Source organism: Nannospalax galili, unplaced genomic scaffold (assembly GCF_000622305.1).
Source record: "Nannospalax galili isolate Female #2095 unplaced genomic scaffold, S.galili_v1.0 scaffold753, whole genome shotgun sequence".
Classification (NCBI taxonomy): domain Eukaryota; kingdom Metazoa; phylum Chordata; class Mammalia; order Rodentia; family Spalacidae; genus Nannospalax; species Nannospalax galili.
In genome coordinates, this window is record NW_008333775.1 from 299,920 (window position 1) to 315,957 (window position 16,038).

Below are 16,038 nucleotides of genomic sequence, written 5' to 3' on the forward strand. Positions count from 1 at the left end.
GGCATGCACCACCACGCCCTGCTAGAAGCCATTTTTAACCACTTTGCCTATTGGAACATTTTCAGAATTAGGCTGCTAACTTACTAACAATTCTAGTCTCTTCTCATTCTCCTACGATTACTGAAAAAAAATCCATTAAAATTATGTTTTGAGGGCCAGCAGGATGGCTCAGTGGGTTAGGGTACTTGCCACCAAACCTGTTAACCTAAGTTCAATCCCCCAAATCTACATGATGAAAGGAAAAAAATCAGCTCCCCACAAATTGTCATCTGACCTCCATACTTGTGCTGTGGCATGTACTTGCAACACACACAATAATAAATATGAAAATTAAAAAAATAAAATTATAGGTTTTTGTTTTTGTTTTGTTTTATTGAGACAGGCTCTCACTATGTCCTGGCTAGCCTAGAATTCACTACGTAAATCAGGCTGGCCTCAAACTCACAGAGATCCACCCTCCCAAGTGCTGAGATTAAAGGTATGAATCACTATGCCTGGCCCAAAATTGTGGTTTTCAAGTGACATAATACTAATGTGATTATCAGACTTCCCAACAAGTCCACAACTGCAAGATATAACTTGACACAGTGAGATTGACTGGCAGATCAGTACATCAGTAGCAAATTGTTTTTTTAAAGCTCTCCATGATTCTGCAAGCTTCTTCTGATTCATATTTTAGTATTCCTAGCTGTTCTGTTTGAAAGACTATGAGGCTGTGACCAGAGCATATATAAAAATAAAATTCTAAATGGACTAGAATTGAGATCCCAGAAATAAATCTATGTATTTACTGCCAACTGATTTTTGGAAAAGGTGCCAAGAACGTACATCAGAGAAAGGACAATCTTTTCAGTACATGGTGCTGGCAAAAATAGATACCCATAAGCAGAAGAATGAAACTAGACCCCCATCTCTCACCAAATACAAAAATCAACTGGACATGGGTGAAAGGCAACCTGGCATGGTAGTGCATGCCTGTAACCCCAGCACTTGGAAGGCAGAAGGAAGATCACTACAAGTTCAAGATCATCAGGTCTATATAGTGAGTTCCAGCCTAGCCAGAGCTACATAATGAGACCTTATCTCAAAAAATAAAAATAAGAAGCCAAGAAATGGAAACAAACTAAATGCTCATCAATGGATGATTGAGGTATGATGTATATCTACACAGTATAATACCATGCAGCAATAAAAAGGATTGAAACTTTGGGCTGAGGGCATTGCTCAATGATACAGCATATGCTTCTCATGCTCGAGGCCCTGGGTTCAGTCCCCAGCACTGAAAAGCTGATCTCATAGAAACAGTAGAATAATGGTTACCAGAGGCTGGGAAGAGCGGGGAGTAGAAAAAGAGAATTGTTTGATTAGTACAAAAAGTAAAGTAAGAAGACTAATTTCCAAAACTTCTTTAAAGATCCTGGTATTATTTCTAAAATATTGCTTGCACGGGACTTTTTTTGTGTGTGTGTGTATTGCCTGCATGTATGTGAGTGCACCCGTGTCGTGCAATGCCTGCGGAGGTCAGAAGAGGCTGTCGGATACCCTGGGACTGGAGTTATGGACCATTGTTAGCTGCCACGGGGGTGCTGGGATTCGAACCTGGTGCTGGTCTTCTATCCAGTGTTCTTAACCGCTGAGCCATCTCTCCAGCCCCCGACTTTTTTTTTTTTTAAACCTTACTAAGCTAAGCCAATATGCCACCAGCCTCTCCTTTACAGAAAAGACCCTATGCTGGAATGGACAGCTTTCCTGTACCCAAGAGCTGCACCTGGGCCAAATATCTTCAGAGCGAGTGGGCGGAGTCGGCCGTGCCTGCACAACTGCAAGAACTACCATTCCCAGCGGTCCCGGCAGCGGCGCGCCGGCTTCAATGCGCCTGCGTAATGATGGACCCTGGGGTCTGTGCAGTTCCCGCCAATTCTTGTGGCGTTCCTCGTTGGGTCAAGTTCTGTACTTCATGGAGTCGTTTGATCCCGCCGAGCTGCCGGAGCTGCTCAAGCTTTATTACCGAAGACTCTTCCCCTACGCCCAGTACTATCGCTGGCTCAACTACGGCGGAGGTGACCGGGCTGGGAACCGGGTGGGCACTGGGTTGGGTGTGGTGTGTGAGATGTGGCGGGGTGCCCTTAGATGGCCGTATAGTGCCCTCTGTGTCGGACATGGTGTTGGGGGCCTTCCTGCACTCCATCCGCCCCACCGCCTCTGAGGGACGAAAGGAGAGCGGTGGTAACGAGCCTGCGGCCACAGGGATTTAAAAAACCCCAGCGACAAGCGGGTGGGAGCAGCGGGGCGATCTGCAGGGTCCGAGGAGCGGCCGCCGGGAAAAGGGAGGCACAGACTTCCTCAGATGACTCTGTGAGTGCCCAAGGTGAGAGGCTGGCGGCAGTACGTGTTTACAGTATTTATGCCTACTTTTCATTTTTCGCTTGCAAATGTGGTCTAGTAGACCCCTTCAAATTACAGACTAGGACCTGTCTTATGTTTTCACAAAGGGACATATAGCAGGACATTTTGACTCACACCTGTAATCCTAACATTCAGGAGGCTGAAGCAGGAGGATTTTCATGAGTTTGAGGCTAACCTGGGCTACATAGTGAATTCTAGGTCTACACGTGGTTTTAAAAAAAGAAATCGTCCGATTAGCTAAAGTTATAAAGCCCTAAGTTGAATCAAGTACCAAATTAAAATATATACTTATTTTGCAGTGATAAAGAATTACTTTCAACATCGTGAATTTTCATTCACATTGAAAGATGATATTTATATTCGCTACCAGTCCTTCAACAACCAGAGTGATCTGGAAAAGGAGATGCAGAAAATGAATCCATATAAGATTGATATAGGCGCCGTATATTCTCACAGAGTAAGGAATCTTTTATGTATTTTATTGTTTTGTGAGACAGTGGGTTGGTGTTGCCAGAGTTTTGAAGTTAAAGTTTTATAGATTATTATAATTGAAGATACACAGTTTTTGTACGTAGGAAATCACTTGGGTGTTAATTCCTTTCAATCTCACTAGCTAAAATTGAGATTTGGGCTGGGGATATAGCTCAATTGATAGACTTCTTGTTTGGCATGCATGAACCTTTGGGTTCCAAACAGACTTTGAGAACTTTAATAGTTTGCCCCAGGTCATACAACTTGCAATGATAGAGCAGGACTTGAACCCAACTTTTATTTAATTTTTATTTATTTATTTATTTATTTTAATTTTATGTGTATGAGTGTACTATCTGCATGTATGTGTGTGCACCCATGTCGTGCAATGCCGAGGAGATCAGAAGAGGTCATCGGATTCCCCTGGAACTGCAGTTAAGGACAATTCGTAGCCGCCACGTGGGTGCTGGGAATCGAATCCGAGTCCTCTGCAAGAGCAGTCAGTGCTCTTAACCACTGAGCCATCTCTCCAGCCCCTATTTATCTACTTTTAATTTATTTGTCAGAGTCTTGTGTATCCTAGGCTGGCTATGTAACAAAACATGACCTTGAACTTTTGATCTTTCCTTTTTTATTTTTTTTTCCCTATGGTCTTTTTGAGACAGGGTCTCCCTGTAGCCCCAGCTGTCTTGGAACTTACTATGTAGACCAGGCTGGCCTTGAACTCACAGAGATCCGTCTGCCTCTGCCTCCCGAGTGCTGGGATTAAAGGCGGGCGCCACAAGGCCTGGCAATCTTCCTGTCTTTATAGCCCCATTTCCATCTCCAGTTTATGGAACACATAAACCAGGCATGTTGGTGCATGCCTGTAATCCCAGCATTCAGGAGGTGATGAAAGGAAGATCAGAAGTCCAAGGTTATACATAGTTATATAGGAATTCGAGGCCAAAATTTTTTCTTTGCCAGGCATGGTGCCCCATGCATTTGATCCCAGCTCTGGGGAGGCAGAGGCAGACTGATTTCTGAGTTTGAGGTCAGCCTGGTCTCCATAGCAAGTTCTAGGTCAGCTGGGGCTACAGGGAGACCCTGTCTCAAAAAGACCAAAAAAATAAATAAAAAGAAACACATTTGTCGTGTGTATGTACAGTAGCAAGGAAAGGTTGCTATTTTTTTCTTCCACTCTCTCTTTTTGAGACAGGGTCTCCCTGCAGCCCCAGCTGGCCTGTAACTCACTATGTAGACCAGTCAGGCCTCAGTCTCACAGAAATCTGCCTGCCTTCGCCTCTTGAGTGCTTGGGATTAAAGACTTGTGCTACCTCGCCCAGTGAAAGAAAGGTTTTAAAGCACTGTGTAATAGGGCATTATTTGTATGGAGTTTTCCTTATCAGAAACCTAAAATAGATTTATTATTTCTGTCAACCAATGAATATTTATAATGAATATTCATTAAACCTTATTTTAAGTAAGTAAAAATTAAAACTCATTAATTCAGACTGTGTAGGATTCAAAGTAATAGACTCTAACATTATTATATAACTTGTGTTTGACTATTTTTTCCAAATTAGTAGAAAATAAGCCGACTCAGTAACAAGACAGCTCTTTTACAGACACTGATAGGTGTTTTGTACTTGTAGCCCAATCAACACAATACAGTGAAGCTGGGGGCTTTCCAGGCTCAGGAAAAAGAACTGGTCTTTGACATTGACATGACAGACTATGATGATGTGAGGAGATGCTGCAGGTGAGCCTCACATGCCTTTCTGTTAGGGTGGGTAGTAGCACTGGCAGTGAGTAATGATGACTGTGTTCCAGTTCTGCAGACATATGTTCTAAGTGCTGGACTCTCATGACGATGGCCATGCACATCATCGACCGAGCACTGAAGGGTAAGTATCAGCATATTTTTCCCTGAAACATATGAGGAAAATCAAAGAAAAAGCTTTAGAGGAAACATTTTTTTTAATATCTTATTTATTATTTTTATTTTATGTGTATGCATGTATTGCCTGCATGTAGGTGAGAGCATCCATGTCGTGCAATGCCCGTGGAGGACAGAAGAGGCTGTCAGATCCCCTGGAACTGGAGTTAGGGACAGTTGTTAGCTGCCATGTGGGTGCTGGGATTCAAACCCGGGTCTTCTGCAAGAACAGTCAGTGTTCTTAACCACTGAGCCATCTCTCCAGCCCATGGAAACATTTAATACAGCTGTTAACCCAGTATATTTTTCCTCTAGTACAGTCCTCTATGGAACAAGTCTGTGAGCTATTCTCCATGAGAGAAAAACGTAAAAGATAAAAAGATAATAATCTTACCTCAGTAAGTTACATATTCTAAAACAGAAAAGAATATAAGAAAATTCAGGACTACCTTTGTACTAAGTAACATGTGAAGGGAACTGTCAGGATATGGAATGGCAGGAGTGCACACAAGAAGGAGAGGTTCCAGGCATAGTGGTGCATGCCCTGTTCCTGGCACTCAGGAGGCAGAAGCAAGGCCAGCCTGATCTATATAGTGAGTTCCAAGCCAGCCAAGCACTACATAGTAAGACCCTGTCTCAAAAACCAGGGTAGGGAAAGCAATTGGATCAGAAAAAACTTCCCAGAAGAGGTGATTTTAAATATATATATTGAACCGAGCATCATGGCGTACACCTTTAATCCCAGCACTGGGGAGGCAGAGGCAGGTGGATCTCAAGTTCAAGGCCAGCCTGGTGTACATAGTGAGTTCCAGGCCAGCTGGAGTTGGATTTAATAGAAAATATCACGTTGTAAACAAGTCTGTTGATCCATTAACTTAACACAGCACAATCAGTTATAAAAGCTACAGACAAAATACTGATACCAAACACAGTACTTAGAGGCCTGCCAGGATCTGAAAAATCTTTCCCAGGAATAGGCAGCAGTAGCTTCAAACAGGCACAAAGAAAGGAACAGGCAGCATCCACTCAGGAAGGCTGGAGAGGATAAAAGGCAGGCATGGCAGAGCAGCACAGCTTGGGAAGGAGCCTGAAGGACAACCACGTGAAGGGTTGTATTTCCTCACGTTTTGAGAACCTCAGAGCACACAAGAGGTGATTATTGATATTGATGTATTGCAATTTTTTTTTTTTGGTCTTTTTGAGACTGTCTCCCTGTAGCTCCAGTTGGCCCGGAACTCACTCACTCACTATGTAGGCCAGACTGGTCTTGGACTCACAGAGATCCGTGTTCTTCTGCCTCCCAAGTGCTGAGATTAAAGGCTTGTGCCACTATGCCTGGCATATTATAAATATTTTAAACATGGACACAATGTTCCTATGCTGTTTTGTTTTGTTTTTTAATTTATATGTATGTGTATATATATCTGCCATGTGTGTGCAGGTATCTACAGAGACCAGAAGAGGGTATCTGATCCCTAGAGCTGAAGTTACAAGTAGTTGTGAGGTGTCTGATGTGGGCACTGCTAACTGAACTCAGGTTCACAAAAGAATAGCAAGTGCTCTTAACCCCTGAGCCATCTCTCTAGTTCCCTGGATTTTTCTTTTTTAAAAATATATTTTTATGGGGCTGGAGAGATGGCCCAGCGGTTAAGAACACTGTTCTTGCAAAAGACCCAGTTTGAATCCCAGCACCCACATGGCAGCTAACAACTGTCGAGTAACTCCAGTTCCAGGGGATCCGACAGCCTCTTCTGTCCTCCATGGGCATTGCACGACACGGGGCCATTACCTACATGCAGGCATAACACTCATACACATAAAATAAAAATAATAAATATTAAAAAGAAAAGAAAAGAAAAATCCTGGGCCAGGCACAGTGGTGCATGCCTTTAGTCCCAGCACTTGGGAGACAGAGGCAGGTGTATCTCTGTGAGTTCTAGGCCAGCCAGCTGGGATTATAGGGACACCCTGTCTCAAAAAGACCAAAAAAAAAAGAAAAAGTCTGCTGGGCATGGTGATGCACACCTTTAATCTCAGTATGCAGAGGCAGGGAGATTTCTGTGAGTTTGAGGCCAGCCTGGTCTACATGGCAAGTTCTAGGCCAGCTGTGGCTACAGAGAGACCTGTCTCAGTAAGACAAAAAAAGAAAAGAAAAATCCTTGACAGACAGATGAGGATGGTAAAAGCAAGCTACATGTAATTTAGTATGATTAAAATGGAAAGCTGAGGGCTGGGGAGATGGCTCAAAGGGTAAAGGGCTTGTGCAAGCATGAAGACCTGAGATTGGATCCTCAGCACACCTTTAATCCCAGTACTCAGGAGACAGAGGCAGGCAGATCTCTGTGGGGACATCCATATATCACACACATACACAAATTTAAAAATTAAAAATGGGAAAGCCAAGTCTAGTGGTACACTTGTAATCTCAGCACTTAGAAGGTAGAGGTAGGAGGATCAGGAGTTCATTATTTTTATTTTATGTGTATGAGTTTTATGTCTGCATGTGTGTAAGTGCACCCATGTCTGTGCAGTGCCCAAGAAGAGCAGAAGAAGGCATCAGATCCCCTGGAACTGGAGTTAAGGACAGTTGTTAGCCACCGGGTGCGTGCTAGGATTCAAACCCAGGTCCTCTGCAAGAACAGCCAGTGCTCTTAACACTGAGCCATCTCTCCAGCCCCAACTAAATGTTTTTTTAATCCCAGCACTGAAGAGGCAAAGGCAGACTAGTCCCTGTGAGTTCCAAGCCTGCCTGGTTCATTGTGAGTTTCAGATCAGCCAAGGTTACACAGTAAGAGCCTGTCTAAGAAAAGAAAAAGAAAACTAGAAGTTTATAGAATCATCTTAAAACCTGTTTTTTTCTCCCTCCAGAGGACTTTGGGTTTAAGCATCGACTCTGGGTATATTCTGGAAGGAGAGGTGTTCATTGTTGGGTCTGTGATGAATCAGTTAGAAAACTGTCCTCTGCAGTACGTTCTGGGATAGTTGAGTATTTGAGTCTTGTAAAGGTAAGGTTCTTTTTATTTTTATGTGTATGAGTGTATTGTCTGCATGTATGTGTAAGTGTATCCTCATGTTGCAATGCCCTTGGAGGTCAGAAGAGGCCGTTGGATTGCCCTGAAACTGTAATTAGAGATGATTGTTAGCCACCATGTGGGTGTTGGGAATTGAACCCAGATCCTCTGCAAGGGCAGGCAGTGCTCATAACCTCTGAGCCATTTCTCTAGCCCCAACGTAAGATTCTTTTAATTATAATTTACATTTCTTTATTAATAGAGGTTACCAAGCCTGGAACTTTTATAACACAGAAAATTGTCCTGTATAGCATTCATATTTTAGAGTAAGTGATCTTAGCAATGGTGGTGTAGAGTCATAATAGCCACACCTTAAATTTTTTATTTTATGTGTAAAAGTGTTTTGACTGCATGTATTTAAGTGCACCTATGTCATGCAATGCACACAGAGGCCAGAAGAGGGCATCGGATCTCTTGGAACTGGAGTTACCAATGGTTGTTAGCCACTATATGGGTACTAAGACCTGAATCCCAAATCCTCTGAAAGAGCAACCAGTACTCTTAACCTCAGAGCCATCTCTTCAGGCCCTAAAGTCATAGTAGGTACTTTAAAAAGATATTTCACCCCTCGGGGAACATTACAAAAGGGAATGGAAAAAACGTAAGAGCCAGAAAATGGGGAGATGTGTGGCAAAGGGATGTCTTCTGCACATGGCGTGGCCACTGCATTCATGAGCTTACTACAGCTGTGGTTATCTGCACAAGACCATCATGTGATTGGCCATCAACATTTCATCATGCGGGGGATGAGGTCCCACCCCTTCCTGAGGCATATCAGAGGCAGGGGTGTCATTTTGTCAGTAAGTAACCTCCCACCCACAGTGGGCCATACACACAAATGAAGACATGAACATGGGAAGAGGACTTATTGGGAAGGTTTTCAGTGGGAGGCAGGGGTATGACAGGAATCGGGGTGAAAACAGCCAAAATTCACTATATGAATATATGAAACTCAGACAAATTTTTTTAATTAAAAAAAAAAAGTGGGACCTGGAGAGATGGCTCAGCGGTTAAGAATACTGGTTGATCTTGAGAAGACCCGGGTTTGAATCCCAACACCCACATGGCACCTAACAACTGTCTGTAACTCCAGTCTAGGGCATTATACAGCCTCTTCTGTCCTCCTCGGGCATTGCATGACATGGGTTTGAATCCCAACACCCACGTGGCACCTAACAACTGTCTGTAACTCCAGTCTAGGGCATTATACAGCCTCTTCTGTCCTCCTCGGGCATTGCATGACATGGGTTTGAATCCCAACACCCACGTGGCACCTAACAACTGTCTGTAACTCCAGTCTAGGGCATTATACAGCCTCTTCTGTCCTCCTCGGGCATTGCATGACATGGGTGCACTTACCTACACAGAGGCAATACATGCATACACATAAAATTTCAAATTAAAAAAAAAAAAACTTTAAAGAAAAGAATAAAAATAATATGTAATAATAAATAATAATATATGTATATATATTTTTTTAAGTGTGGTGGCTCATGCCCATAATCCTAGTGCTTCGGGGACTGAGGCAGGAAGATTGCTGTGAATTCCAGGTCAGCCTAGGCTACAGAATGAGACCCTGTTTCAGAAACAAAGCATCAACCACAGAAGAGATGGTTCATATTTTGTGGCTAAGAATCTTCCTTTGTGGCAAAAGGAAAATTAATTTGCTTTTCTAGTTCAATTATGTCAAAGTTAACAGAAAGTTAGAGATATTGAGATTATAGAAAATAGCGTCCAAGCTTAGATACTCTGGCAGAATTTAGCTAATCTCTTTGAATTTATATAACTTTAAACAGAATAATAAGACACATTAAAGGAAGCGGGGTTGTTTGGTTTTGGTTTTGGTTTTGGTCTTTTTGAGACAGGGTCTCCCTGTAGCCCCAGCTGACCTGGAACATAAAGTTCTTTTGGTGGTTTATTTTTCAGGGTGGTCAAGATGTGAAAAAGAAAGTTCACCTAAGTGAAAAACTTCACCCTTTTATCAGGTCTGTTGGGAAAATCACCATGTAGTTATCTGATTTGCTTACATGTGCTTTTGGAATTACCATGCTATCAATTTTTACAGCTGGTAGCATTTTATAACAACAGTTGCAGTTAACTGCGTGTCTTTTTATGTTGTGTGTACTGGCCCTCACAAGTTCATGGGAGATGTGACAGTATTTCTGACTAAAGATGACAAAAGTGGGTTTTAGAGAGATATGATTTGTTTGACATTACACAGGTAGTTGTCAGCATTTAGCAACCACATTCTGGACTAATTCCAAAGCTCATTTTTCCATTGATGTACTACTTTAGGTTGGTGGAAAGGCCATTATATTAGGAGTAAAACTCCTTGTTTGGCTATGACCTTAAATGATGGAGTTGCCATCTCCCTATCTGAATAATAAGGACAGTATCTGTTCCCTTTTGTCTCCAGAGTTGTGGCCAAGATGATATGAAATGAGATGTGAGGATGTGAGCTGCAATCATTATACACATTATGATTTTTTTTTTATGTGTATGAATGTACTACATGCATGTAGGTAGGTGCACCTGTGTCATGCAATGCCCAGGAAGTGAGAAGAGTGTGTCAAATTCCCCTGGAACTGGAGTTACAGTTGTTAGCACCATGTGGGTGCTGGGAATCGAACCCAGGTCCTCTGTAAGAGCAGCCAGTGCTTTTAACCACTGAGCCATCTCTCCAACCCAGCATTTTCCCTTTCAAGTGTCTCATTTTAACTTGTAAACTGAAAAAAAGGATATTATTTCCTAGTTCTAGACATTCAGGAAAAAATAAACAGTGCCTCTCACCCAATAGCAATAGCACCTATGTGTCTTGTGTACTGTTAATGGCATTGAGACTTTGTTGTTGCTGTTGTTCCCACAGAAGATCTATAAACATAATTAAAAAATACTTTGAAGAGTATGCCTTAGTTGGTCAAGATATTCTGGAAAATAAAGAAAGCTGGGATAAGATTTTAGCCCTTGTTCCTGAGAATATCCTTTTCTAGATCATTGCTATGTGAGCTAGTTGTGCAAACCTGTGATGTTATAAACACATTTGCATGTTGTCATCTATGTATTTCTATGTATTCCTATAGGCTTAGTCTTTTTATTAACATGACTATCCTGCATTCCTACATTTTTTTTTTTTTATCTCCATGGGATATAATAAGAAATAGGGCTGTAAAGAATGGTGAACCAGGGCAGCTCATTTCTGAGTCCCTTTCCTGGGTGCAGAGAGCTGTTTCGATGTTTCTTTACTTTTTTTTTTTTTTTTTTTTTAATTTTTTGAAACAGGGTCTACCTGTAGCTACAGCTGGCCCAGAACTCACTAGACTGACTGCAGTCTCGCAGAGATCTGCCTGCGTCTGCCTCCTGAGTGCTAGGATTAAAGGTCTGTTATCCAGGACTGACTACAAGGGACTATCTTAAGGATTTAAGTGCTTAACATGTTTTGGAGACATTAATAGTTACTCTCTAAATATGTGTATGATTTAGATATTCTTATGATAATACATATTAAAAACTAAGTTATTTGTTGATGTGTCCCAAATGAGTATGTTCCTTAATGATGCATTACCAATTCATGATGAGCTCCAAAAAAACTTCCAGAAGCTTCACAATTCTCTTCAGCGCTGGGAGTATTTGAAGAAAATAGTCAACACATCTCAGGTATATATTCCACTGAAATCTGTATTTACCAATATCATAATACAGTCCTTTATTTATGATTGTTTTGCTTGGTCAGTTAAAGATGATTGAAGATCTTTTTTGTTGTTGTTTGAGACAAGGTCTCTCTGTAGTCCCAGCTGGCCTGGAACTCGCTATGTAGAGCAGGCTGGCCCCTTACAGAGATCCACCTGTCTCTGCCTCCTTAGTGCCGGATTAAATACATATACCACTACATTCAGCTGAAGATTTTTCTGTTTAACTTTTTTTTTTTTTTTAACTATTTTTATGTGTGTGAGTATATTGCCTGCATGTGGGGTAAGTGCACTCATCATGCAATGCCCACAGAGGTCAAAAGAGCACATGCCTTTAGTCCCAGCACTTGGGAGTCAGAGGCAGGCGGATCTCTGTGAGTTTAAGGCCAGCCTGGTCTACACAGAGTTCCAGGCCAGCTGGGACTACAGGGAGACCCTGTCTCAAAAACACTGGGTCGGGGGTAGGGCAGAGGGAGAGAGAAAAAGAGTCAGATCCCCTGGAACTGGAGTTGACAGTTTTTAGCTGTCACACAGGTGCTAGGAGTCAAACCTGGGACCTCTGTAAGAGTAGCCAGTGCTTTTAACCGCTGAGTCATCTCTTCAGCCCCCTGTTTAACCTTTAAAGCTCAGTACTGGGTATGGTGACACACACTTTTAATGCCAGCACTTGGGAGGCAGAGATAATTGAATTTCTATGAATTCAGGCCAGCCAGAGCTCCATAGTAAGATCTTGAAGGGGGGAGGGTACTCAAAAGTTTCTACTAATCCTCATGCTGGCCCTCAAATCTGCTTTTAGAATATGAAAAATGACAAATGTGGACCATGGCTGGAGTGGGAGATTATGCTCCAGTACTGTTTTCCACGCCTGGATATCAATGTTAGCAAAGGAATCAATCATTTACTGAAGAGCCCTTTTAGTGTTCATCCTAAAACAGGTACGATATAAAGAAAAGGGAAAAGAAAAGAAAAACTAGTTATTTTTTTGTGTTAACAAGGATGTTATTAGTGGTGAATACATGTCTGAAATTAAAGTTTGAAGAATTCATCTGTTAGCTAGTATCTAAATTTATTTTTATATTTTGGTCTTTTTGACAGGTTCTCTCTTGTAGCCCCAGCTGACCTGGAATTCACTATGTAGATCAAGCTGGTCTTGAACTCACAGAGATCCGCCTGCCTCTGCCTCCCAAGTACTGAGACTGAAGGCCTGCGCCACTACGCATGGCATCTAAATATTTTTTACCTGGGTAGTTAAATAGTTACCGGACCAGTTGCTGCTATATAAAAGTTTTCAGGGCTCTGGATGTAGCTCAGTTTGAAAAGTGCTTGCACAAAGCACACACAAAGCCAGGGATTCCATCCCCAGCACCCATGAACTGGATGTGGTGGCACATGCCTGTAATCCTAGTAACTCAGGAGATGGAGACAGGAGGATCAGAAGGCTAGCCAAAGCTACATGAGGAAGAAAAAATTGGGGGAGAGAGTCTGAATATGATCAAAATACATTGTTTGAAATTCTCAAAGTCAATAAAAATATTTTTTTTAACTATTGGAAAAAACAAACTGAAGCCAAGCACAGAGTTATAGGCCTGTAATCCCAGTACTCAGGCAGTAGAGGGAAAAGGATTAGAAATTTGGGAGGTGGAAGCAGGAGGATCAAGGTCATCCTTGGCTGTCTAGCTAGCTCAAGGCCATTTGGGGCTACATTAGACTGTCTCAAAAAGAAAAAAAAACAGGAGGAAAGCCCTCTATAATGTCTTTGCAGAGCATACATTTACTTAATGTATGTTTGTTTGTTTGTTTTGAGACAGGGACTCCCTGTATCCCCAAGTGGCCTGGAATTCATCAGGTTGTTGACCAGGTGGGCCTCAATTTCGGCTTCCCAAGTGCTGGGATTAAAGGCATGAGTTACCATGCCCAGCTAAGATTAATTTTTAAACTTAATTGAGTATCCTCTCATTCTGATGCTTAAGATTTAATAATTACATTCTTTCACTCTGCAGCTTAAACTGACCTTGAATTTGTGGCATTCATCCTTAGCCTCTTGAATACTGGCTGGGATTACACGCTTGCACCATCATGCCCAGTTTAGGAAGGACTGGAAATTGAACCTAGAGCTTAATGTGTGCTAGACAATCATTCCACCCACTGAGTTATATCACCAACCTTCAATTATATCATATTAAAAAATATTTTATTTTATATTGTATGAGTGTTTTGCCTGTCTGTAACTGCACCCATGTTTACAATGCCCATGGAAGCCAGAAGAGGGCATCAGATCCCTTGGAACTAGAGTTAACAGATGGTTGTTAGCCACTGTGTAGGTACTGGGAACTGAACCCAAGTCCTCTGCAAGAACAGCCAGTGCTCGTAACCACTGAGGCATTTCTCTAGCCCCCATTATACCATTTTTGAGATGTTTCACACTATATTGTCAGCCCCTAGATATGATGAATTTTGTGTATGGTCCCAGAGATAGGTATTATGAGATAATGTTTTCAAAGGCAGAAAAATGGCATGTAGCTTATTTCATTATTATGCAAACATCACAGTATGTTCTTTACATACACGTTGCTAGACAATATCATATAATACCACCATAGTATATGTAGCCCATCATTTGACCACCTGTCCTTGGGCACACAATTGTATATTTCCAAAATGCTTTCTAAAGATGTCCAGTATGAGGCTGGCAAGATGGCTCAGAAGGTAAAGGTGCTTGCCACCAAACCTGACAACCTGAGTTAAATCCCCAGGACCTGCATGGTAGAGGAAAGAACCAACTCCTAAAACTTGTACTCTGACCATTGTGTACATGCATACAGGCGTAGGTAGGTAGGTAGGTAGGTAGGTAGGTAGGTAGATAGATAGATAGATAGATAGATAGATAGATAGATGTGATAGATAGATAATTTTTTTTAATTTAAATAAACATATCTAACATGGTCAGATGTGGTGGTATATTCCTGTAATCCCAACACTCAGGAGGTCATGGTTCAAAGATACCTTAGGGTACACAGTGAGACCTTGGCTCAAAACAAACAAGATTGAGTATGATGGCTCCTACATATAATCCCAATACTCAGGAACAGAGATGAGAGGATTATTGGCAAGTGCAAAACCAGCCTGGTCTACACAGTAGTGAGTTCCAGGACAGACAGGGCTAGCTACATAGTGACACCCTCTCAAAAACACATCTGTAGTACATGCCTTTAATCCTGGCACTCGGGAGGCAGAAGCAAGCAGATCTCTGTGAGTTCCAGGCCAGCCAAGGCTATGTAGTGAGACCCTGTCTCAAAAAAGAAAAAGTAACCTTTGGTACTAAGGATTGGGCCTAGGACCTCATGCATGCAAAGCAAGGATTCTTATCACCCAGCTGTATCCCCAGGACCCCCTTTGTAAAATTTTCAAGATTTTATTTTATTTTACCTGTATGAGTGTTTTGCCTGCATGTTTGTAAGTACACCTGTGTCATGCAATGCCTGAGGAGGTCAGAAGAGGGCATTGGATTCCCTGGAACTGAAGTTAAGGATGGTTGTTAGCCACCATGTGGGTACTAGGAACCAAACCCAGGTCCTCTGCAACAGCAGCCAATACTTTTAACCACTGAGCTGTCTCTTCAGCCCCCTTTGTAAAATTTTAAGCAAGTCTTAATTCAGCACTCATGAGGCAGAAGTAGGCAGATCTTTGTGAATTGGAGACCAGCCTGGTCTACATAGCAACTTCTAGGCCAGCCAGGGCTACATAGTAAAACCCTTTCTCAAAAAAAAAACAAACCACATTTATAGTAATAATAATTCAGAGACAGAACAACCTGTGATGATTTGTATTTTATAGTCATCCACTGATAACTTTGGTTCTTACAGGTCGTATTTCTGTGCCTATTGATTTACTGAAAGTGGACCAGTTTGACCCATTTACTGTTCCAACCATAAGGTATGTTCCAGATCATTGATTGCTCCTTATTTGTTTGTAACTGTTCTTCCGTAATTTGAAATAGATTATATTAGATCCCATCTCAGAGAAGTAGCTGCACAGGAATGGTATATTTGGTTATGGAGATACTTAGTTCTAAAGTCAAGGGACTGGAGAGATGGCTCAGCGGTTAAGAGCACTGGCTACTCTTGCAGAGGGCCCAGGTTCACAATTCCCAGCACCCACATGGCAGCTAACAACCATTAGTAACTTCAGTTAAAATTTTTTTTTATTATTATTACTTTTTTTTTTTTAATTTTTTGTGTATGCGTGTATTGCCTGCATGTAGGTAAGTGCACCCTGTCATGCAATGCTCTCGGAAGACAGAAGAGGCTGTAGGATCCCCTGGAACTGGAGTTATGGACAGTTGTTAGCTGCCATGTAGGTGCTGGGATTCAAACCGGATCTTCTGCAAGAACAGCCAGTGTTCTTAACCACTGTGAGCCATCTCTCCAGCCCCCACCCCCCTCAAAATTTTGTGTGTGTGTGTGTGTGTGTGTGTGTGTGTGTGTGT

At 42.0% G+C, this 16,038-nt stretch overlaps 1 protein-coding gene across 4 annotated transcripts in view; it reads left to right on the forward strand.

Moving 5' to 3' along the window:
- The first annotated feature begins 1,852 nt into the window (after positions 1-1,852).
- Positions 1,853-16,038, forward strand: part of Prim1 (DNA primase subunit 1) — a 27,054-nt gene continuing 12,868 nt past the window's right edge. For 2 of the 4 annotated variants that reach the window (XM_008828385.3, XM_008828384.3), the window contains exons 1-10: positions 1,864-2,060; positions 2,706-2,863; positions 4,512-4,618; positions 4,690-4,763; positions 7,664-7,800; positions 9,793-9,851; positions 10,733-10,842; positions 11,429-11,520; positions 12,349-12,487; positions 15,416-15,485. In XM_008828385.3, the coding sequence (XP_008826607.2) occupies positions 1,871-2,060; positions 2,706-2,863; positions 4,512-4,618; positions 4,690-4,763; positions 7,664-7,800; positions 9,793-9,851; positions 10,733-10,842; positions 11,429-11,520; positions 12,349-12,487; positions 15,416-15,485 (1,136 nt within the window). In that variant the 5' untranslated portion in view covers positions 1,864-1,870. Of the gene's footprint in view, positions 2,061-2,705; positions 2,864-4,511; positions 4,619-4,689; positions 4,764-7,663; positions 7,801-9,792; positions 9,852-10,732; positions 10,843-11,428; positions 11,521-12,348; positions 12,488-15,415; positions 15,486-16,038 lie in introns of all 4 variants that reach the window. The other 2 variants (XM_029561236.1, XM_029561238.1) reach the window with 2 other exon arrangements.